General features: G+C 36.8%; 1 protein-coding gene across 3 annotated transcripts in view; it reads right to left on the reverse strand.

The window, feature by feature from the left end:
• Window positions 1-26,031, reverse strand: part of KANSL1 (KAT8 regulatory NSL complex subunit 1) — a 173,592-nt gene that overhangs the window by 21,336 nt on the left and 126,225 nt on the right. For all 3 annotated transcript variants that reach the window (XM_044745090.2, XM_014849432.3, XM_014849430.3), the window contains 2 exons: window positions 15,271-15,383; window positions 14,266-14,461 (listed from right to left, as the gene is read on the reverse strand). In XM_044745090.2, the coding sequence (XP_044601025.2) occupies window positions 14,266-14,461; window positions 15,271-15,383 (309 nt within the window). The remainder of the gene's footprint in view (window positions 1-14,265; window positions 14,462-15,270; window positions 15,384-26,031) is intronic.

Consider the following 26,031-nt stretch of genomic DNA (forward strand, 5'->3'; position numbering starts at 1 on the left):
TAATTTCAATTCAAATAAAATGGCTGATGCTGGCACAAATAAACTAGAAAGAATGCTATAGGCCTTTTAGCAAAATAGAATGCTTCCTAAAAACCTGACAAAGGGTAGCACACATATAACTTAAACATCAATCTCACTTTTGAATGAAAAACTGTAAAGTAAAATATTAATAAATAGAACCTAGGCGTATATAAAAATATCAACACAATTTATTAAAAGACAAATTTTTAGAATTTTTTTGAAGGACAGTTTGGACAACTTTAAAATTACTTAATTCATACCTGCTTTGCACAAGTCCACAGCTAGAATTTATCCAACAGATATACTTCTTAAGTACACAAAGGCACACACACAGAAAGAAGATGCCAATTATATGCATGAACCCTTTTATGTTTTTTAAAAAATCACAACAAATATAAACAACCTACCATGAGAAGTGGGCATTTATTTCTGGATATCAAGATTACTCAATATTAGGAAATAATTAACATAATTTCAGACTTGTATATTTAACTGCCCACTCAACATCTCCACTACCCACAGCTGACTAACACAAAAAGTGTTAAAAAGACAAGACAGTATGTGTCTTCTGAAGCAAGAACATAAGCTACCTTTTGTCTTTTTGCCAAAACTCAAACCTAGTTTTAATGTTCAAGTCTTTATATCCAACTACCAATTTTCAGGAAATGCAGGAAACAGAGGAACATCACTGACTTTTAAAAGCACTACCAATAAGATAGATTTATGAATGGATAGAAGGATGGATATGTGATAAAATGCAGTAAAATGCTAACAGTAGACTCTAAGGGGTAAATATACAGCTGTTCATTGTAAACTTCATTCAACTTTACTGTGTTTGAATAATTTCATAATAAAATTTTGGAAAAGAAAACAATGACTTCTTCTGGCCATGATGGAGTAACAGTGATCAGATTTATCCTTTAGCCACAAACTAGAAAACTGGACAACGCACAGCTTAAGACTGAGAAACCAATGAGGTGGCTTCTGTGATTGCTCTGGCTTATGGCACAGCAGGTAGAGAGATTCTATGCAGATTTTGATGGTTTCACTGAGGTGAGGAAACGAACTCTCAGAGAATGAAGGTCAGAGGCTCAGGTGACTAGAAACTGTGAAGCAGAATTCTCAAGAAGAGGAAGCCATATGGAAAAAGAGCTCCAGAAATCTTCATGAGATTCCCCTGAGTTTTCACTGAATACGAAGAAGTCCACGTACAGGGTGAAATTCCATGAGGTAAGGCAAAGAACAAGTGAGAAGCTGTGATCTGAATGGTTCCCAGAGCTCACAGAGGCAGAGAGGGTTTTGAATTGTGACTAGCCAAGTGGCATGGAGCATTTAAGAAAGACTCTAGAAGATGCTGACATATTAGTGGAGTTAAACTATTAAGTAGGCTATACTCTCCCTAATAAAGGAAAAAGTGAACTTCAAGTGACTTATCTGCCAACAAAACAAAGCCTCTTTAAAGGAAGATAACATGATCCATAGGCTTCAACCATGTAAAATTAAATGCCCAGCATCCAATAAAACACTGCTAGATATGTCAAGAGGCAAGAAAGTAACACTACAGAGATATAATCAGAAAAATGTAAGTCACAGGATACAAAAGAATAAATAACCCAGTTTTCTCAACAAATAAATTACAAGGAAAAGGGGTATAATGGATAGCTGATAGCAAACTAACACTCTCAGAGTAACTAGAAAGGCCAGATTTAAAAGAAAACAAAACAAAACTTTAAGATGTGAGAGAAATGCTAAAACAATGACAATACTGAGGAGTTTAAGATTCCAGAGAGGGAAGAATCACAAAAGTTTGGAGCTGCTTCTTTCTGGGGACAATGGATGATTTTGGAAAACATCCTTAGAATTTGGTGCCTTGGGAGAAGGGCTCCTTGTGGGGACAGAGAAATAAGCAGAGCTTTTGACAATGGTTCTGTAGGGCTGAAGAGACAATATTAGAGACTTGAGGAGACAAGTTCCCAGTGAAAAGAAAGGACAGGAAACTAAGTATGACACATGTCAGCTACTCACCCTCTTAAGGCATTTGGCAAATTCTGAAGCTGTGATGGGTAGGAGGCTAAAGTTAAGCAGAAAGTCTCCGAAAAATAGAGAATAGCTTGTGGCAGTCTCACTCTGAGGAGGAGACTAGAATCAGAGTTCAGGATATACTAGGAGAAGGGCACTGGTCAACATATCAGGCTTTCAGCTGAAAGCAGGGCTGAGAAACAAAGCTATGCCCTAAGAATGGACCAGAGAGAAACAAAGCCTTACTAAAATAGTAACCCAGCTGCAACTTAGCCCTGTCCCTAATTGTGTTCAAGTTTTCAGCCCACAATCTATAATCTCCTGAAGGTGAATCTCCTCTGGAGAGCGAACATCAGAGCTGCTAAAATCTATAAAATATATACTATCCAACAGTGACTGAAAACAAAACAACAGAAACACAGCCCCCAACAATTCAGATTACGGAGCCAGGAGACAAGGATTTAAAAATAAACGATTATTATGCACAGGGAAATATGGAGAAGAAAGATGAAAAGATCAAAAAAGTCTTAAATATATACATAAATGAATCAAACGGAAACTTAAAAATCCAATAGATGAATCTGATATTATATTAGACACAAGAGAAGAGAGGATAGGATAACTGGTAGATAGGTTAATAGGAACTGTATAAATTAAGAAAGCGAGGAAGGGCCACCTGGTGGCGTAGTCGTTAGCTTCATGCACTCTGCTTGGGCAGTCGCTGGTTGAATCCTGGGCATGGACCTACACATCACTCATCAAGCCATGTTGTGGTGGCATCCCACATACAAAATAGAGAAGACTGGTACAGATGTTAGTTCAGGGCCAATCTTCCTCACCAAAAGAAAAAAAAGAAACAGAGGAAAATAGAGAAAAGAATAAAAGGGCACACAGAGCATTGTGACAAAGTCCAGTGTACTTGTAATCTGAGGCCCAGAAGAAGACAGAGAACGGAGCAAGAGCAATATTTGAAAAGATAATAGCCTTGTTTGTGCTAAAAACTGATTAAAGACATGAATTCACAGATTTAAGAAGCTCTGCAAAACCCAAAGCAGAATGAAAACACAAAGAAAACCACATCTCAACATATCATAAAACTGTTTAAATTGCAAGAAAAAAAGAGATGAAGGGGAAATCTATAAAATGAGATTTAAAAGACTGACCAGAATGTATGGACCTTATCTGGATATCTTGCTTCAAACCAACTTGAAAAATCATTTATGAAAGAATCTTAGTAATCTGAACAGAGTGGTCTCTGATAATAGTAAGAAATCACCATTTAAGTTAAAAGCATTACCGGCAGCAACAATCAACCATAACACTGAAGATGGTACTACTTGATTCAATCTTAAAATAGCCTATACAGAACTAATAACAACAGCAGACCTTGAAGAAGTAGTTTAAAACGATAATGGAATAAAATAGGAAGATTTTGAAATTTGTGCAAAATGCTCAAGGGTCACCTAGTATATGAAAGTGGAAAATGAAGTATGGAATTATGGAATGGTGAAACTGTGGCATCACTTCATACGTGGCATCTAAAATGCTAAGTACTACTGATATTAAGAAATATGTAGGGGCTGGCCCAGTGGTGCAGCAATTAAATGCGCACGTTCTGCTTCAGCGGCCCGGGTTTCGCTGGTTCAGATCCCAGTTGTGGACATGGCACCACTTGGCACACCATGCTGTGGCAGGCATCCCACATATAAAGTAGAGGAAGATGGGCACGATGTTAGCTCAGGGCCAATCTTCCTCAAAAAAGAAAAAAAGAAAGAAAGAAATATGTATATGCAACTTAATCAAAAATATATGTGCACAGCAATTAAAACAATAAATGTTAAGTGCATCAAATATTGAAAGAAAATGAGCAATCATTTGACTGATCACTTATTATTTTCCTGTAAACAAACTATATCTGAAAATAAAATGGAACCAGTAAGTCAATGCTGGCGGCTGGCCGTGTGGCCGAGTGGTTAAGTTCGCGTGTTCCGCTTTCGTGGCCCAGGGTTTTGCCGGTTCGGATCCTGGGTGCAGACATGGCACCACTTGTCAGGCCACGCTGAGGCAGCGTCCCACACGCCACAACTAGGGGAACCCACAACTAAAATATACAACTGTGCACTGGGGGGATTTGGGGAAAAAAGCAGGAAAAAAAAAGGTTGCAAACAAAGTTTCATTATTTACATTTACTTTAAGATATTCAAAAACATCTACTGCATCTATTCAGAATTTTACAATGAGATTTTAAGAAGTGGAAAATGTTGGTGAGTCGAGGTTTCATTTTTAAGCTTTTTATTTCAGTACTGGCAGGTATACAGACATGACCTACAAAGAGATTACTGAGCAGAAAGCAGATGTTCTGAAAGGTTTCTCTTGGAATCCCAGTAGTTCACGAGGACGCTAAATCAGTATTACTTTACAGAGGTCCCTGGTCAAATAAGTTGAGGAAACTAAAACGCTTTCTTCTTTTTTAACAAAAGACTTAAGTCTTTAACATCTGTTATGACTCTCCGAGGATATGGCATGAATTGCTCTCCAAACTGATTCACCAATCACATTACAGTGCTGGCAGGTATCTTTATGCTCATCACTACTTGAAAATCATGATATTTATTAGACCTGCTGCTAAATCTTGTTGTTGCAGTGCATTAATAAAGAAGTACATGTTACTTATACCAGAAAAAATTTTTTAATAACCATTTCAACATACTTGGTTTCCTCTATAATCCAATGTATTTTATTTTATGCATTAAAATTTTAATTCTGAGGAGTCCATAGACTCTATCACACTGCCAAAGGGTCTATAACTTGAATCAAGAGCAGGAAATTCCAAGGTGCAAGCAACAGAAAGAGAACTCAAAGTCAAGGTAATAATGAGAAAGTCTTGGTCAAGCAGCCAGCAAAGTGGCAAGGAAGTTTAACATCCACCCTGGGACCTTAGTGGAAAAAGTCACCTGAAAGAAAGTGAACGACCAGTCCTGACCTATGTTCAGATAAGTGGTCCAAATTCATACTACCTGTGTATGTGCAGGGACCTTAAAGCTAAGAATTTACCACTCAAAATTCACCTAGATTCCTAAGGTCTCTTCAGAAGCTAACAGAAAACTGTGTTTCAAACACTTCCACAGCCCAGGGAGCACAAGACTCCTACAGAAAGCATGCCTCTCTCACTCCCGCCCAGATGACCTCACAGTGAAAGGTTACAAATCATACCAGAACACACACTGGTGAGGCAGTCTACAGATGCAAAATGGAAAGAATCTGCCCTCGACAAACTAGAAATAGAACAATTTGAAAGCAAGTCATAAAACATGAACACAAAGGATGAAAAAAAGAGGATGCTTCTATAAGTAACCACGAACAAATTCTGAAAAAAGGAAATTAAGAGAGCTTGAAGAGAAAATGAGAAGATCTATAATAATCTAACAGACAGACATTCCATACAAAAAAGGGAAAGAATTGAAGAGAAGAAAAATTTAAAGAAATAATGACTAGAAATTTTTCAAAACTCAAAACAAGACCTCAGTACAAAGGTGCATGCCAAGACCCTAAGTGGCTAAAAACTAATTCATATATCTACATATGTCCCCTGATACTGTAAAACATACAAAGAAAACCAAAGCTGTTGGAGCTGGAAGACTTAAGCTACCAGAGAGAAGACACAGATAACCTATGAAGGAAAGACAAACTGACTTCGGAACTTTCATCAACAACAGTAAGTATTCGAAAGCAATGAAATATCGTCAAAGTGCTGAATACAAAATTTTACACGAAGTTAAGCCATCATTCAAGAATAGAGGCCGGGCTGGCTCCACGGCCGAGTGGTTAAGTTCGCGCGCTCCACTGTGGTGGCCCAGGGTTCGGATCCTGGGCACAGACATGGCACCGCTCGTCAGGCCACGATGAGGCGGCATCCCACACCCCACACCCCACAACTAGAAGGACCTGCAACTAAGATATGCAACAGTGTACAGGGGGAGATTGGGGAGATAAAAAGCAGAAAAAAAGAAAAAAAAAACAAAAAACAGAATAGAGGCAATCTATGGGCCGGCCTGGTGGTGTAGTGGTTAAGTTCACATGCTCCACTTCAGTGGCCTGGGGGTATGCACTGCTTGTCAAGCCACGCTGTGGTGGCATCTCACATACAACATTAAGAAGATTGGCACAGATGACAGCTCAGGGCTAATCTTCCTCACACACATGCACAAAAGAATAAAGGGAATGTATAACTGCCTTTGCATTCTGAAATACATATATGTATACATACACACAAAATATAATTCTGTGTATTTTTAATATATAAAGATTGATTTTACAACTCACAGACCATTGTTGGAAGGATACTAAAGGGTGTATTCAGCAAGAAGGATGAAGTGGGATGCAAGAAGCAACCATGAACAAAAATGGCAAAAGTCATGGTAAATGTAAATAAGTATGAACTTAAAAATGACTAAATTAGGGAGGGATTTAAAAACAAGGTAACTAAAACAATAAAGATAAATTATAGATAATGAGAAGGAAAGACCAGAGTTTTAAGAAGAGGCATTCTAAAGGCCTATTGTTCCCAAAGCTGCTACAGATGAACATTTAACTAACCCAAAAAATAGCAGACAAGACATAAAAACAAGGCAAGGATTAAAAAAAGTTATGGAAGAATTAATTCAAATTTAAAAGTAATCAGAGTAATTGTAAATGGATTTGATTCACCTCTTAGAAACACATTAAAACAAATCAACATAGAAAAATTCAAAACAAAAGAGATGGAAAAACATACATCTAACAAGTACTTAACAAAGAAACCTATCTAAAGTATTAATAGAGATCAAGAGGGAAACAACACAATAATGAAAGGAATGACAAAGATATAATAACCACCATGAACTTGTACGTCCCTAACCAGTCATCCTGGAAATATATGAATAAAAAAACCAAATAGAAACAGAAGGTAGGGAAATAAGAGAGATGATGCTTAAGGGTACAAACTTACAACTGGTAGATAAATAAGTCCTGGAGATCTAATACACACTACAGTGATTACAGACAACAACTGTACTATATAAACTGTATTATATAAACATCAAATGTACCAAGAGACTAGATCTTAGTTATTCCCACCACAAGAAAGAAATGGTAATTATGTGACACAATAAAGCTGTCTAAGGCTACAATGGCTATCATATTGTAATATAAATGTATTAAATCAACATGTTGTATACCTTAAACTTACACAGTGTTACATACCAAATATATTCCAAAAACAAACAGAAAGCAGACTAAAGGAGAAAAGATACACATACAATTAATAAGCCCAAGATATGAGTTAAATTTAGAACTCTGAACTCAACAAACAAGATATGGATATACAAACACCCACACAAGTATTGTCTTTTTCTTTTAAGGAAATGTGGACTATGTACAAAAGCTAAAGTGAAATTATATACATCAACATGGAGATCTTGAGGCATAACAGTAAATTAAAACAACGACAACCACCACCGCCACCACCAAGTTGCAGAATACGTACACCATAAAGGCACTTAAAGAAGCAGGTAAGGGGGATAACAGAAAATAAAAGAAACACTGTTATCCGTAATTTTCTCTTAAATATTAAAAAAAAACACAAGAAGTGGGCCAGCCTGGTGGTGCATCGGTTAAGTTTGCACATTCCCCTTCAGTGGCCTGGGGTTTGGGGCTTTGCCGGTGCGGATCCCAGGTGCAGACCTACACACCACTTGTCAAGCCATGCTGTGGTAGGCGTCCCACATATAAAGTAGAGGAAGAAGGGCACAGATGTTAGCTCAGGGCCAATCTTCCTCAAAAACAAACAAACAAAAACACATGAAGTAAAAATATGTCAAGATATTATCATGTAGGGTGGTATGTACATAGACGTTTGTTACATCATTTTATACCTTACAGAACTTAAAAAAGAAATCTATGGGAGGAGGCAGATAAATTTGGTAAATTTTTCTGTACAAGAGAAACTGAAGTACTTCACACAATAAATTCAATAATGCAGAAGAGCCCCAGAAAACTGGCAGTGGGAGTAAAAGGAAGTCCAACTATTACAAAGGTATGCTAAGTATGAAGGTTGCTGAAACCTAGGAATTGAACGGGGAATAGCACCTATCCGTCTGTCTTCCAGATTTAGAATTGAGAAAGGGATTCAACCACCACACCAGTTGCAGAGACAAGGACCAAGGGGCAGTGTACTGAGCAGAAAATTATCTCTTCCCCAGACCCCAGCCCGCAAATTCATATCCACCCAGAACAAAGAATGTGATCTTATTTGCAAAGAGTCTTTGCAGATGTACTTAGTTGAACATGAAGTACTGGATTAGGGTGGGCCTTAAATCCAACAACTGGTGTCCTTACAAGAAGATAATGTGAAAACACAGAGAGACAGACACAAAGGGAAGATGATCATGTGAAAACAGAGGCAGAGACAGGAGTAATGCTACCACAAGCTGATGAATGCTAAGGACTAGAAGCAGGAAATGGTAAGAAAGGATGCTTCCTCGGAGCCTTCAGAGGCAGCAAGGGACAACATCTTGATTTCAAAGATGACATAAAAAAGGAAATACAAAATCTGGAAAGAAAAAAGAAAAGAAAATCTTAACCCATAATAGCAGAATTAAAACCTACATAAGAGGAACTATAGGTCAGAAGCAATGATAGAGAAAATTAAAATAGGATGTGGGCAACAAACTTGTCTTTTTCTCCTGCACTATAGGAGAACCAAACAGATGAAAACAATGAGAGAAAAGTTAACAGTCAACATCTGAATACTTACTATGTGCAACCAAACTGTGCCAATCACTCTCATATCTAATTAATGATCACAATAATGTTGTGGAGCAGGTAGCAAGAGGTTGATAAAAAGGATAGAAAATAACATATATATAATTGGCATACTTAAAGAGAGGCAGTACAAACTTAAGGGATCAAAACCCAAAAGTATTACAGACGAAAACTTGACAGAGCAATATAAAAACTCTGTAGTATTATCCACTGTAGTTATGCAATGATGGAGATGTTCCATATTTGGGGGACTAAATATGGTAGCCAGTAGTCATATGCAACTGTTGAACACTAGAAATGCGGCTGGTACAAATGAGGTACTGAATTTTACCTCAGTTTTAAATAGCTATGTGAATAGTGGCTACCATAGTGGACAGTACAGAGTAGAATTGGTTACCAACATAAAGAAATGAAAATAAGATTGGCAACAGTCTAGTTCTATGCCAACACAAAGCAGAACAAACAACCGTCTCCCTCCCCGACCAAAGGACAGTGAAAGAGTTTCAAGTGACAAAGGTTATGATCTAAGAACTTGAAATGTGGTCAAATTGTTGCTCTAATCACTGAAAAACTACAAATCCAAATTAGGAACTCAATAAATGCACATATAAAGGTATAAAAGGACTCTCAGCAAACAATGGAACGTTACAATCAAAATAAGCCTTTAAATCTAGTTTGCAAACTGAATATAAAATTAAAAACTATTCTCTACTTAATAAACTCCCTATTAAAATCAAAGACTTTTAGGAGATTTAAAAAAAAAAAACCTAAATCTGCTTTTATGATGTTTCAAAAAACATAGAAAACAAAATGCTAGAAGTAAATGGATGATAAAAATGTATACACTATAACATTAACATCAAGAAAAGCAGAATAGAATGTAAGGCAAAAACAACTACTGGAGACAGGAGCCATAAGTCACTAAGAGGCTATAATTATATAAAACTATATATATATATAATTATATATAGCTTATATATATATGTTTATATATAAAACTAAATATATATAATAAAAAACTATATATAATTACATAAAAAGAGGATATAATTATATAAAAAATAAAAATACTAGACATTAATGAAAGTTTTTTAAAAGCATCATAATAGACTACAAATACAAGCAGAAACCACAGAAACATTATTTTGACCAAAATGCTATACGAATTAGTAACTAATAACAAAAGGCTGAAAAAGAAAAACTGAACATTTAGAATTTGGAAATAATTCCTCACTCTTGGAAAAAGAACTCAACAACTCAAAGGAAACTTACAAATAGCAAAAAAGAACACTTCACACATCAAAGGCTGTGGAATGCCATCCAAAACTGCACTTGGAAGAAAATTCAAAACGTTAAATGCTTTTATTATTACGTAAGAAGGAACAGACAATAAATTAACTAAGCATTTGAATAAAGGCGGGGGGGGGGGGGGGGACCCAAGACCAGAGGAGGAAGGAAATAGCAAAGAACTAATCTTTGAAATGATCAATAGAACAGAAAAACTACTGACAAGATTAATCAAGATGAAAAATATAATTAAGACTAAGAAATGGACATAACCACAGATACAGGGATTTAAAAATAAGAATTTTTTTTGGTGAGGAAGATTATCACTGAGCTAACACTGGTGCCAATCTTCCTGTTTTGTATGTGGGACGCCACCACAGCATGGCTTGATGAGCAGTGTGTAGGTCTGCGCCAGGGATCCCAGGATCCAAACCCATGAACCCCAGGCCACTGAAGCAAAGCATGTAAACTTAACCACTACATCACCAGGCTGGCTCCAAAGAATGCTTTCTATAAAATATTTGCTGGTCTCAGATCGTTTTACCTTAGATTCCCGCAAACTTTAAAGAAATTGGTACTTCCTCAAAAATCTTTTCCAGAGCAAAGCAAGTGACAAATAGTGTCCTAATTCATTTTAAGAAGTTATCCTACATCAAAATTAATAGTGAAATTTTTTCCCCCTAAAGATACGCACCTGAGCTAACAACTGTTGCCAATCTTCTTTTTTTCCCCCACTCTTTTCTCCCCACATCCCCCCAGTACATAGCTTTATATTTTAGTTGTGGGTCCTTCTAGTTGTGGCATGTGGGACGTTGCCTCAACGTGACCTATCGAGCAGTGCTATGTCCACGCCCAGGATCCGAACCCTGGGCCGTCAAAGCAGAGAGCGCGACCTCAACCACTTGGCCACAGGGCCGGTCCCAAGAGTGAACTTCTAAAAGTACTACCATTAAAACCAGGAATGAGATGCCTCCTGTGACCAACTATTTAACACTGTTTTAAAAATGCATCTAGACAAGGCAAAGAAATAAGTGTATAAAGAGGTGTCAAACTGTTTGCCCATGACAGACAGCCTACCTAGAAAATAAAAATAATCAACCAAAGCACTGTTCAAGAGTTCAGAAAAGTGTTCAATTACAAATAATTATCTAAAAATCAACAGCACTCATAAAATAACACGAACAGAGAAGATCTCATCCACAAACAAAAACATCAAGAACGTACGAAACATAAGAACTGAATGAAAAGATAAAATACTTGGATACATGGAGAAATTCTATGTTCCCTTAATACTGTAATTAATTCTCTCTGAAGGAATTCCACTATCGAAGTAATGCTCTATTCATCATTTTCTGTTAATCACAGAATATTAGTTCAAAGCATTAAAAGAATTCTTTCGGCTTGAGGACAGTTTATAAATAAAATATTGGAGCTTCTATTTCTATTTATTTTATCTCAGTGTTTCAAAATTTATTTTGTATGTTTTATAATGCATATATAAATCACTTTCATACAAGTTTAGAGGTTAGTGCTCTTAAGCACTCTGTGATTTCTGAGTACTCTTAGAAGCTTTAATTCCTAAGGAACTACAATTTTCCACATGGCACTCCTGCAGCTTCCCAAAAGTTTGACTGTATTGAAAACTTGGGCCTCCAAAGTCTATCACAAGAACCCCCTGTCAATTAAGAATGTACCCCATTTGATATCAAATAATTCACTGTTAACACTGACTCATAATCCAATCACAATAGCAAACCTCACTGAGCAAGGAGCTGTGGGAGACACAGTGAGCAGCCAAGACAGACAGAATGGCCTTTGTCTCCAATTTGGCAGAACTCTAGCATTTCTGCTATAACCAGCAAATGGTTTATTTCCCAAACTCAATTTATTTCTTTGTCTTATTTTCCATGTAGCTTACTCCTGCATGTCAAGATGATAATGTTTTAGAAACTGGCATTGGAACCAACGGGTCTTTAGTACACTTAATGCATCCTAAAAATTTGTGTGTACCTTCAAAAGTACATTAGTTTTTAGGCATGGAGCAGAAGAAGCAGTCAATAGCAACAAGGAATGTTTGCCATTTTACATACAAAAAAGAAAAAAAATCTAGGTGGCCACTCTATACTTCACAAATTCTTTATAACACCTCTAGATATCATAACACAGTGGCTAGCAAACTGCCAAAACAAAGGAAGGACACTACTTCCCCATGAGCTTGTTTGGGTTTTTTTTTGTTTAATCAAAAAAGGGCATGACCAAAAACTTTCTTATACATGACAGTAATATACTTTTTTGCTTTCCCAACATCAACTCTTCAGCCTCTCAGAAAATACTTTAGATTTGTATGACTTAATAAAAAACTAAGAGACCCAAATGTCAATAAGAGAAACCTGCCAAATATCTTATTCCTCTCTTTCCCAGTATTTTGGTAATTTAGACAATTTGAGGAATAGATGAGAGAGAAATGGTACACAGCCTGATAATCTTCACTTAAAATACTTTAAAAAAAGATTGTAGCAAAGTTATACGGTCCAGTTATGTACTATAACAAACCAAGCACTGAAAATACACTGCCCAAAATATTAATGGTTCCAACAACTGTCTCCTCTCGCCACTCCTTTGTCATCACTTTTCTCATCAGCAAATATATCGTAATAGCTCTATCTTAAGAAAGGTTCCCCCTTCAATCAAAACAGGCTATTTTTCCCCTCTCCTTTATAGAGACATTCTTTGAAAGTGTTACCTATAATGGTTCCCTCAATTTCTTTCCTCCCATTCTCTCCTGAACCTATTCAAATCAGAATTTCATTCTTCTCCCTCTAACAAAACTACTCACAAAGGTCTCCAACAACCTTGGCTCTCCAAATCCAATGGTCAATTCTCAATCTTCATCGAACCTGACCTATCTGCAGCATCTAGCACAGATGATCACTCCTTTCTCTCTGAAACAGTTTCTTCACTTGCCTTCCACAAACCACTCTAGTTTTCCTTCTACTTCACTAGTCACTCCTTCCCAGTCTCTCCCTTGTTTTTCATATCTCCAAGCCTTAGAATGCCAAGGCTTAATTCACATACCTCTTCTCCACCTGAGCTCCCAAGCACTCCCCACTCCCTTCCTCTAGTGTATTTTTTCTTTCCAGCACTTAACACTCTAGTACATCATAAACTTCATTTATTATTTTATTTTCTATCTCTACCCACTAGAATATTTCATAACAGTAAAGAGTTTTGTCTGTTTTTGTTTAGTGTTGTATTCCCAATGCATAGAACAGATCTAGCTCATTGTAGGAGCTCAATAAATATTTGCTGAATGAGTAAATAAACAAACAAAAACAAAAGTGGTAACTTGCACTTTGGACTAGTAATTAGTAGCCAGAGACCCCAATAAACAAGTTACATACATTTCATTTAACCCTCAAACAACCTTAGGAGATCTCTGAGGTTTCGGGGGTTGGAGGGTTGGGAGTGGTGTTAACATGCTCCAGATCACAAAACTACTAAGTGGCAGTACCATGATTCAAACCCAAGTTTATCATCTTCAAAGTTAATGCTCTTAACCACTGCATGGTATTAATTTTACTGAAGTATCGTTCATTACTTTTGGAATAAATCCAACTCTATTTGAAGAGGCAGCAATCAAAAGTTTTCTGCAGTTGTGAATTCATCTCCATTTTCTCTGTGAAGGCAAATATTTGTTTAATAACATGAATTTAAAATTTTAACGGAGATTCTTATTGAAAAGGAAGCATTCCACATTGGCATTTTTAGTGACAACAGTACCAATGAGAAGGCACATCACTCTCCTTCCAAGTGTTGATGGTAGCAATTAAACTTCCTCTCTCCCATTTCTATTAGAGCTCAAGTCCATGGTTTCTAGACCTGGCTGAAGAGTCACCTAGGAGCTTTATGTTTTCTGAAAACAGGATTCCTAGGCCTAACTCCAGAGCAAGTGAATCAGAATCTCTAGGAAACAAGGCTCAGGAACCTAGTATTTTTTAAAGCTCCTCAAGAAACCTTGGTGTTTAGCCAAGTTTGGAAAAACACTAGTTAAACAAACCAAAGTTGGCAAGAGACTAACACCTCCATCTGAGCATCTGGCTCACTGTTTAACAATGACCAAGTCTCACTGGTACTGACCTTCTTGGAAAGAGGAACAATGCTGTTGGGTCGAACAAGTCTCCGTTTCTTACAGCTCAGTACAGGACGTGTTCGGGCTGCCACACAGGTGCCATCGGTTGATGAAGAAACTAGATTCAGTCGTTGCTTTTTATGTAATTGCTCCTCAGCATCAGAGCTGTCACCTGGAATGTGGTCTGCCAAGACAGGCTGAAGACTACACAAGGGAAAGAAAGAACATTCACTTCTCAGAAGACACAAGGAAACAAAGCCTCTAATACTGGTTCAACTTTTTCTACCTGCAAATGTTCACAGACACAAACAAGGATTCTAGAGCAGAAGCAGGTCATCTCTTTGATGCTGATGCCTGCTAATCTAAGTGTGTATGCAGTGTCTGTGCTTATTTGTAAGGCTCTTGGTAGACATTAACTCCTTCGAGTCTGAAAAGTGCAAAAGTCAATAAGTGAAGAACTCAAGATCTAGCGATTAAGTTCTCTTCTACAACAGAAATGTTAATAAAGTCTAGAAAACTGCAACTGGTAAGTAAATGATGAATTTTGTAAACGTTAATGAGCTGCCTGAGAATCAGTTCTCCCGTAAAACTCAACTTTTAGGGATGTGTACACATTGTTCGCTTGTAGAGGGAGTCCTTGAACTTCCATAAATACAGATTTACAAACATAGCCTTTAGGGATCTGATCTGTTCTAGAGTAGAGGATTTTACGTAAACACTTCTAAGGAATTCTACCAAGACTAGGACCAATCGCAGTGGTTCACAATACCTGCAGGACCTTTTATTTTCTTCCAAGCTGAGTTGATTTCAGGCCACAGTAAGTAAAAGGGAAATACATTAGTATTCTAATTAAAATATACTTGCTACAGTAGGAGGCATGCAAAATATTATTAAGAAATAAGGCTTCTGCTTCTTTAACCCAGGGTTAGTCCCGGCTAGGGAAAACTAAGAGCCCCAAACTTCTATCTTTTATAAGCCTACTGAGAGTAAGAAGTAGAAGAGATAAAACCTACGTGTTAATAACTCCATTGACAGGTCTCAATGCGCCGCATGATTTGGTAGACAATGACTCTGAAGTATGACCAGAGACACCATGGTTTTCCAGTGGCTGAGAAACAGACTCGATCTGAATTGGAGAAGAAAAATAAAAACACCTATCAACATTTAACCAACAGCAACCAGACTGAAAAGCAGTACCATCCATTTCACTTAAATGAAACACCTAAAATTTCTGATAACCAACTTGAAAAACAGAATCATATGACTGTGGAAAAAAAATAATTAAGAGAATTAGCTTTTGCACTGGGGAGAAGTGGGGTAAAGAACTAAAATATTTAACAAAGTAACAAGTGCCTACTGACAGGGAAATGACCTAATGATTCCACAGAACAGGAGCTTAGCAAAACAACTACATAGTAACAAGAATCTCCAACCACCTCAAGGATACATAAGTTCAGCATCAAGACAACTAGGAAATTTAAATATAGTTAGTATCTGCTTAACTTCACAGTGTATGCTGGAGGCTTGTTTCAAGAAAACCCTATTTTGTTAAAATATATCCATGTATTCCTGTAATAAAAGAAAAACAATTAATGAAACCTCAATGAATAACTAACTAATCACATGGAGTCTCTGAGGTATTTAAAAAAAGCCATAGATGCAGTTATCCCTCAGCTCTGAGAACTGCTGGAATACCACAGAAATGCTGGGGTCTTTGTCTCCTTACACTCAGACTGACTTTGGGGTGTTCTGAAGTTCTCCTTCCTGTCACCGCTATCAGTGCATATCAAAGCCAATATTTCCAGGCTGAAATTATATTTATCAGTGTTGCTGAACTTCTTTTTGATCTTTACACCCTCAAGGAGCAAACACCAAAGGTTCTGCAGACCCGAGAATAGTCGCAGACGAGTATCAACAAAGAACAATAAAATTAGGAAGCTAATCAAAAAGTTTAATACAAATTATCCAAAAAGCTAGATCAAAGTACATAAACAGACAAGACACATAAGTAAACTACAATGAGTGAAGATTAGGGAAATATTCTGCCTTTCTAAGATACCCTGGTAGATCTACTAAGGTATCACAAATATCCTGAAAAATTATATTCATCAATGCTGCCAAAATTACAGTAAATTTGGCACACATACTCACTGCCTTAAAGAGTACACTGATTTCCTCTTGGAAAGTCATGTGGTATTAAACAACAAGAGTCATAAACATGTTTTTATCCTTTGACAAAGTATTTTACTCAATCCTAAAAATCTATTTTAAGGAAATAACAGGGCCGGCCTGGATGCTCAGTGGTTAAGTTCGCACGTTCTGCTTCCGTGGCCCAGGTTTCGCCGGTTTGGATCCCAGGTGTGGACATGGCACAGCTTGGCAAACCATGCTGTGGTAGGCGTCCCACATATACAGTAGAGGAAGATGGGCACGGATGTTAGCTCAGGGCCAGTCTTTCTCGGCAAAAAGAGGAGGACTGGCAGCAGATGTTGGCTCAGAGCTAATCTTCCTCAAAAAAAATAAATAAAAGAAATAACTAACAGATCCCCCAAAATCTTATACACAAAGGTGGTCACTGCAAGAGCATCACTCAGTAACCTAAATGCTCAACATCTGAGGTACAGTTAAACTGTGGCACATCAAATCAGAATATTAAAAATAAAGGATACTTGTTCCTTTGGGCCAGAAGAACATTTTAAAGATAAAAAATAATATGGTCTTTGATTATAAATGATTTTGGAAAAGAGTTAAATTCAAAGTATTTTAAATTGTGACTAAAAATGCATACATAAAACAAAATAGTGTTATAGAGGTAGAACTATTTTGAAATTTTTTTAATTTAGATAACATTTTTACATTAAAAAAATAGACTCAAATATCCTCCTGAATGCTAGTGAGGATTTACTATTAAGAGGGAACCTCAAAAAGCCCAAACAAACATTATGGTATGACAACAAACTGGAAAATCAGAAGGATTTAAGATTCAGGTTGGCATTAACCAGCAGATAAGTGACTTCAGGCCTGTTACAGCTTTCCTAGATTTCAGAAGTTCTGGGTTAGATGAAGAAGTTTCCTTTCAACATGAAAATGCTGTGACTATGAACTTTTTGGTAGTATATTCATCTTAAGAACTTCCGTCAATTTCGCATTCACTTAAAATAACAGCTTTTATAGCATTAAATTATGGCAGAGATTTGATTTATATATCTACATGCTCTATAAGGTGCCATGTTTAAGTAATAGGTTGACTGCTCTCCATTTGATTAAGGTTTATTTTGTAAGGATTATGGGAAAATTAACTGCAAGGATATCTGCTAAGACAAAATGTTGCCCTTCTTTAACAAAATCTCATTTCCAAACCATTCATCTTGTTTATAAAAAAGAGAGTCCAAAGAAGAAAAAGCACAACTCACCAGTAATCTCACCACCTACAGCTAACAGTCTATCTTGTTTTTCATGCCTACAGAGATATATATATATATATATATATATATTTTTAAAATGCTATTAATCTTCAATGAGAATTTTATTTTCTTAGAGGAACCTGAACTTTCCTGGGGGTAATTCAGCCCCCAAATTGAAACTGAAGTCAATAGGCAAAACATTATTTGACACAGAAATGTCTGTCAAGGATATGTAAGCAGACAACAAGCAAGAGCATGATGGTCAGAGAGGGACTGTGCCTGAATTCCAGTCCCAACTATACAAGGAGGCATTGAATATTCAGGAGGGATCTGCCTAGAGACCTTGGTATATCCTGTAATCACAATGAAATCCAAAAGCAGGGCATTAGGACACGTAGGTTCATCAGTCATTCTTAAACGCAAAGAGCTTAAAATATTAACCCCAATCCTTCAATAGTGTTCAATCTGAAAAACACAACTCACAAACACACGTGATTTTACTTAGAATGCCTTAAATGCATTCACACCGCCTTAAGACAAAGTGAATACTCCCTACCCTGCAGTCCAAAAAAACAAAAAAGGCTGCAAAGACAGAGGGCAGAGAAACATTAACAAACACTCTGCAAACGTTAAATCCACACACTAACTTGAGCTTGATCATTACTACTGTAGTGGTTTACATCATAAGTATTTTCAGGAAACTAAAGCATGACTCAGATATCTATCATCCAATGGAAAACGGATGAAAAAATTTAAGGCTCTCTCATCCAGAAAGTAGGAGTTATTATAGAGCTTCTCTTGAATTTTACTTGCTGCTCAGATACACTTCGAGGGTACATGCGATCTGTAGCCAGAAAGAAAAAAGCAGAAATGCTGAAGTGGTAGACCAAGTGCTTCTATAATCCCTCTTTTTCCAAAACCGAGCCCCAGGAATTACCCTTTGGGGCACTCTTAAGAGTTAAAGGTAGCAAGAAGGGCTCCTGAAGTGATTTTTCCCTTACTAAAAGGACCAGTGCATGGAATAAAATGATTAATACAGTAATGACATTCAAATTTGTTATTCATGTAATGTAGGCACCTGTCTGATTCATTACCCTACCCTCTTGGCCAGACCAATTAAGTGACAAGGAGCCCTTACAGAAAAGCTAGATTAAATTAAGAGGTCTCACGGGGTAGATTCTTCTGGGGTCTAAGAACCCATGTCCACTGGATTTATTTTATGAAAAAAAGCAGAGAAAGTAAACGGGTAAAAACCAAACGGCACACACTTAACACCACATAATAAAATTAAACTCTACCTGCAAGATGTGTGTGTATTTTTGCTTTAGTCATTCAATTAAGGCCATGTCATAACTGCTTGAAATACCACTTTCTTAAATGAACATTTGTTTGTCTAGAAAATTTAACAGTTCAGTTTGGGTTAGTTATTGCCTTTCTGACAAACATGAAAATGGGGGGCTGGCCCAGTGGCACAGCAGTTAAGTTCGCACATTCCGCTTCTCGGCGGCCCAGGGTTCACTGGTTTGGATCCCGGGTGAGGACATGGCACCACTTGGCAAAAGCCAGGCTGTGGCATCCAACGTATAAAGTAGAGGAAGATGGGCACGGATGTTAGCTCAGGGCCAGTCTTCCTCAGCAAAAAGAGGAGGATTGGCAGCAGTTAGCTCAGGGCTAATCTTCCTCAAAAAGAAAAAAACAAAAACAAAAACACGAAAATGGAAAGAAAAAGCTAGCTAAGTGTAAGGAATTCAATTTTTATTCCTTGGTAAAAATAAATTAGTTTTTCACTTTATATGAATTACTTCATGTTTCAATCTATCTCAATGATACTCAGAATGGTCTTGCTTAAAATCACCAAAATACTGCCCATAAGTAGTACGACAGTCATTTCCATAAACTAGCACCACGACTAGGAAACTGTGCTAAATTGGGAGCAGAACGTTCTGCAAATTCCACTTCCACCAAGTTACTTACCTAGGCTTCAATTTCTGCTTATGTAAAATGGGATGACGTCCCTTATTTTCCTGTGTTTCTATGTTGAGGTTAAAAGAAAATCTATACAATTATTTGAAAATAATTTTGAGTTATTTATTCCCAAAAATTTCAACCAGCATAATGCTGTTACAAATCCAAAGGTGACTAAACGTAACATTTATGTTTACCAATCCCATCAGAAATATCCATCTAGACTCTAAAGAGATACAGTCATTGCAAACATAGTCTTATAAATTCCTACTGCTCAACTTACCCACAGCTCAATTTATTTTAAAAGCCCTAAGTGGTATCTTTTTAATACTATGGATCAAATATTTAATAGCCAGTATCTATCCCTCTACTCTCTATCTCAAAACCCTTGTTGAACCAATGCTCCACTCACTGTCCCTGGTAACCACAAGGGACAATGACTTGAAGGAAAAGAAAGTTGTTTCTGCTTAACCAATGGTGGGAAGATTATACTTTGGATTGTTTAAAAAGAAAAAGCAGTAGCTTACACTTTAGCTTGCCTTTCTTCTGAGAAAGCATCAGTCCTTCACTTAGTTGTTCACTTGTTACCCCATTACTTCCAAAAATAAGGAAACGGTAAAAGAGCAAGGCTTATTTTACAAATAGAAACAAACATAAATAATGAATTTGTCAAAAGCCTCAGAAGCAATGCTTTTGCTAAAACGAAAAAAGAACCCCTCTTCACTTTCCAATCTAGTCTTCTAAAAAATGATTACCCACCAATTACCTTTCCTAAAAGAAAGAAGGGAATAGAAAAAAATACACATATATTTGCTCATTTATGCAAAAGAAGTAAACGATGACCAAAAAACTAATGAAACTGACTAGCGATAGGAGGTGGGAACCAGATGGAAAGAAGGGGAAAATGGGCACAGGGTAGTAGGGATGACAGCCTTTTATAGAGCTTTAACTCTTACAACTGTAGTAACGTTTCACATATTCAAAAAATAAATAACAAAGATCAACTGTTCTCTGTGTGTGTGTGTGTGCTGGGGGGAGTAAGAAGTGGAATACTTGGGGTTGGCCCCATGGCTGAGTGGTTAAGTTTGCCCACTCCACTGCAGCAGCCCAGGGTTTCTCTGGTTCAGATCCTGGGCGCGGACATAGCACCACTGGTCAGGCCACGTTGAGGCGGGGTCCCACATGCCACAACCAGAAGGACCCACAACTAAAATATACAACTATATACTGGAGGAGTTGGGGGAGAAAAAGCAGAAAGAAAAAAAAAAAGAAGTGGAATACTGTAGTAACAAAAGAACCTAAATGTATTACAAAACAATTACATACTCACACTGTAAGGCATGAGGAAGAAAAGAATTAACCTAAGTGTAACTTTAGAAAACAGTATTTTGACCGTATTTTATAGGGATAACATATTCTACACAATATTGTACTCTGGTTAGTAAATATACTTCTCATAGGGGTATGAGTTGGCAATTACGAAACTACTTTATGTGGTACTAGGATTGAACAAGTAAAGTATCAATAAGAAAGGAGGAATGCTCTGGTGTTAAGACTGGTATTAGTATGAACTCACGGTTTTTAATATATACACAGATGGGTAAAGAAATACTGATAATTGTATGCATGTGTTAGCATACATATATATGTTTCCAAGTCTACCTGTTGAGAAGTCCTGGAAACAATGACACCAAGTAGCAATGAGCACAATTAGTAGCCTGATGGCTTCTAAATCCTGTTCTCCAATAAAAAGAACCAGGGCTGGGGCAGGTGAAGTATGAGTCTGGAACATCTTGTCATGTCAGAAAGCGAATGCTCAAAAAATGAGGGGGGCATGTTAAAAGGACATAGGAGCCAAATTTGAAGGAGGTCCCAATGCTGAAAGTTGAGAAAACTGAAGCAACAGAATGAATAATAATACTAATAAATTATAATCCATAAAATATCTATGAATCCATTCTGATATAAACAACTGAATGACTGACTAAATAAATAAATAAATGGAGGGAGGGAGGAAGACAGCTCTTCCTAACAGAATTCCAATTAACAAATGTAGAAAACAGAAAATCACCATTTGGTAAACACTACAGTAATAACTGTTGCAGGCAAAACCCACCAGTGGATGATGAAAGTGTGAATTAAAGTAAAATGAGCAACAGAACACTGTCATTCACTACAAAGGGAAAAACGCTAACTTTACAGTGGAGGAACCTGGTAGGCACCACCCGAACCAAGTGAAAACAGCTACCACCACCACCATCATGTACGCCCAATATCGTGGACTAAGAAGGGCACAGTATCACTTCTGTGGTATTACTGCAAAAATGCATAACTTCTAATAATGAGAAAACATCAGGTGACTCCAATTTGAGGAATTTTATGCAAAATAACTGACAGTACTCTTGTATCAAGGTCATGAAAGACAAAGACTGAGGAACTCCCACAGATTGGAGGAGACTTAAAAAGATAAGACAACTAAATACAACTTGGGATCTTGGACCCAAAAAAGGGACATTAGTGAGAAAATGAGTGAAATTTGAGTTAAATCTGTATAGTACTGTAATCAATGTTAATTTCTGGTTTTGATCATTGTACAATGGTTATGCAAGCTGTTAATACTAGAGGAAGCTGGGTGAGGCCTCTGTGTACTACTTTTGCAACTTTTCTGTAAGTTTAAAATAATTTTCTTAAAAAGAAAAAAGAAAAATTTACCCAGCATTAATAAATAAAGTAAATTTCATTCATGTACAAATCTGGTAACAGTCTGCAACTTCCTGTCACCTACAGGATAAAGTATAAGCTCATTAAGATAAAGACAAAATCCACTATGAATTGGCTCAATCGCCCAATACCCCATCATGGAAAAGTATTTGTAGTTTCCCTATAAGCCAAGCTCTCTCAAATTATACACGCAGTACCCTCCCCTGCTGGAACTCACTCCCTACAACATCCTTCAGCAAGTCCACAGGACTCGGCATAAGTAAATCCTTCCCTATGAAGCTACCTTTCCCGACCTCCCTTAGAAAAACCAAGAATTCTTCCCCACTCTATTCCCCTGCTTATATGACCAATGGAAGAACATGAAGCCCTCAAAAGAAGATATCTGGTTCTGCTTATAGGTGTTTCCTAGGCACAGTATGGTCTGGGACGACAAAGAGCTTTTACCAAATGTTTATTACAGGCTGAACACTGCCATGAGCACATTACACTTCTTCAATAGTTAATTATCAATAACACTAAAGAGGTAGGAACAGAGCCCACTCTTCCTCAAGACCCTTAAAGGGCAGATGGCTGTGGAAATTCATAGACTTTTAAAAGTCACACCTTGCACATAGGTAAGTGCCTCAAAAATCAAACACAATGTCAAAGTCAGACAACATACAAAAGAGTGAACTGTAATGCAAACCATTAACTTTGAGTGACTGTGATGTTCTACGGTACACTCATCAATTCTAACAAATGTACCAATTTGGTGGGGGATGTTGACACTGGGGCACTATGCATGTGTGGGGCAGGAGATGTATGACAAATCTCTGTACCTTCTGCTTAATTTTGTTGTCAACCTTAAACTGCTCTAAAAAATGTCTTAATTAAAAAAAATCAAATACATTAATATTCCTGCTTCAAAATTACGGATAATTAAAAATAAAAACAGCCTTATAAGTATTACTTCAGGTCAAATTTTGCCACCAAATGAGTTTGATGCAGAACTTAGGGGGAAAAAAAACTTTTGGTTCTGAGAGATCTTTAGATTTTAGAAATGCAGATAACGCACTAAAAACTTGTATTCTTATTCCTATTTACACAAGAAGGTATGTATGACAAGTGTGGGGAAAAAGGTCAGTCAGGTCAAGGAGATTGGTAGTGTTGTTTGGATCTTTTACATCTTCACTGATTTTTTTGTTTAGTCCTTATATCAATTACTGAATGAGAAATGTTAAAATTTCCAAACACGATTATGGATTTCTCTGTCCCTTTAGCTGCACTTATTTTGTGTTTCGTGTATCTGAAGCATTCACCTTTATGACTGTTACGTCTTCTTGATGAACTGATCCCTTTATCATTGTAAAATGTCATTTCTGATAATTCTTGTCCTAAAAACTATTTTGCCAATATTAATATACCCGCAATAGCTTTCTTATGCTTACTGTTCATAAAGTATATCTTTTCCTGTCCTTTTATTCCCCATAGATCTGAGTTTCCAATAGGTATTATTTGCCTTCAGCCTAAAGAAATTTCTTTAACATTTCTTTCAGTGCAGATATTCTGCCAACAAATTCTCTCAGCTTTCTTTCCTTTACCTAAAAATGACTTCATTTCATCTTTATTTTTAAAGATTTTCTTGTTGCTGTGTATAGATTGAGTGACAGGTCCCTCCTTCCATCAATTTTAAATATCTCATTCCATTTTTAAATATCTCATTCCATTGTTTTCTGCCCTCCACTTTCTGATAAGTTGTTATCAATCATTATCAATGTTCTCTTATATGAAATTTATCTTTTTTTCCTCTAGCTACTTGTAAGATTTTTCTTCACCTTTGGATTTTCACCACTTTATATTTCTCATGCTTACTACTCTCTGAGTTTCTTGAATCTGTAAATTGATCTTTTTCATTCAAATATCCAGCCATTATTTTCTCAGTTTTTTTTCTGTACCATTCTTCCCCCACCCCTTTAGAATTCTAAGTACACATATTTACTGTTTCCCAGTACCATGTTCAGTCTTTCTGTTCAGAATGGATAATTTCTACTGATTTGCCGTCATGTTCATTGTCCCTTTTTTCTGTAGTTTTCAATCTGCTCTTAAGTACGACCAGTAAATTTTTTATTTGGATACTGTACTTTTCAATTTTATAATTTCTGTTCTACAAGTCCCATTTGTTTCTTTTTTAGTTTTCACCTCTCTGCTGAGACTCCCTCATGTTTACTTGCTTTTACTTTAAATCTTCAAACATTTTTATTAGTTCCTTTTAAGTCTTTATTTCCTAATTCCAACTGCTGCGTCACTTCAGGATTAGTTCTATTGGTTATCTTTTCTCAGAACTAAGGATCACATTTTCCTGTTTACTGATATGTCTCTTAAACTTTTATTGTATACAGACATTCTGTATGATATGTTGTAGAGACTCTAAATTCAGTTAATTTTCCCCGAAGCACGTTGATTTTTGCTCTAGCAGGCAAATTTCTGATTGGTTAGACACCAAATGAACCTTGATTTTGTGGAGCTGGTTTTTACGCTTTCATAGAGATATACTAACTCTATTTTGGATTTCTCTTTAATTTTATGGTGAATCCCTCAGTCTTGAGGAAGTCTTTAACTCCTACCTCCCTTCTTTGGTTTCAAGGTAAAGCCCAAGGTGCTTACTAAACCTTGCTGGGATTAAAACCCATCAAGGAGACTGCAGCTCTCTATTTCAGTTCTAGAAACCCTGTACCACATGGACTAAGGAGGCCCTCATCTCCGAGGACACTTTTTGTCGGAAATTTTGTTGACTTTCTTTGGTAATTTTAAAATGCATTCTTCATCTACCTAGCAATATGCATAGGTTCCACGTTAGCTCTTTTCTACTCATTAGTCCTCTTTCCTCCAATTAAGAAAGTGTAATTAATCAGAGGAAGGGGACTACTATTTATTCAAGAGAGGAAAGGGGGTGGAGGAAGAGGTAAAGAACATGTTTCAGAACACTGGAGAACAACTCTCAGTAGTTTTTTACATTCCTTCTTTCTAAGGACACATCCTCTTTGTTCAGAAAGCCTTTTATTTCATATCAGAATTTATCAGTACACAGCTGATTTATCAGTACACAAACAGTACCTTAGTTTCTCTCTTCCAACTACTCTCACCTTTCACAAACTACCTTCGAGTTAGAAATCAAATTGAAGGAGTTAAAAAACAAAAAATTTTAAAAATGTATTTTCTAGGAGTTTCTCCTTAGATCTTCCCTTCTTCTCTCCTATACTCTATGGTATAAAAACAGAACTCACCTCTCCATCTTAGGGAATATTCCTTGCTGTCTCCATGGCTCCAAAAAGGCTCACCCATTATCCAGTGTCCCATGTTTTTGGTTACATGTTGGGCCCCTTTAGAATAACTTAGTTTCAGCAATATCTGTACCATGCTTATAACCAAAGCAGATATATATTGGTTCTGTTAAGAAACAGTCATTCACCTTGAAATACGGCAAAAAGATGATTGTGTGTCCTTTCAGTGTAACACTATCTACTATCTAACAAGCCCACCTAAGGATCATTATGACTTTCCATAAATTATTTAACTTTGTTTTACCTAATATCTATAATTGATTAGGGCCCAGATGCCTTAAGTCGGACATTTACTTTTAGAATACTAACGAGTTAAAATTAATTTGTGTCTAGTTGAAAACATAACTCCAAAGGTTAAGGCTTT

The sequence above is a fragment of the Equus asinus genome, chromosome 13, assembly GCF_041296235.1.
Source record: "Equus asinus isolate D_3611 breed Donkey chromosome 13, EquAss-T2T_v2, whole genome shotgun sequence".
Lineage (NCBI taxonomy): Eukaryota > Metazoa > Chordata > Mammalia > Perissodactyla > Equidae > Equus > Equus asinus.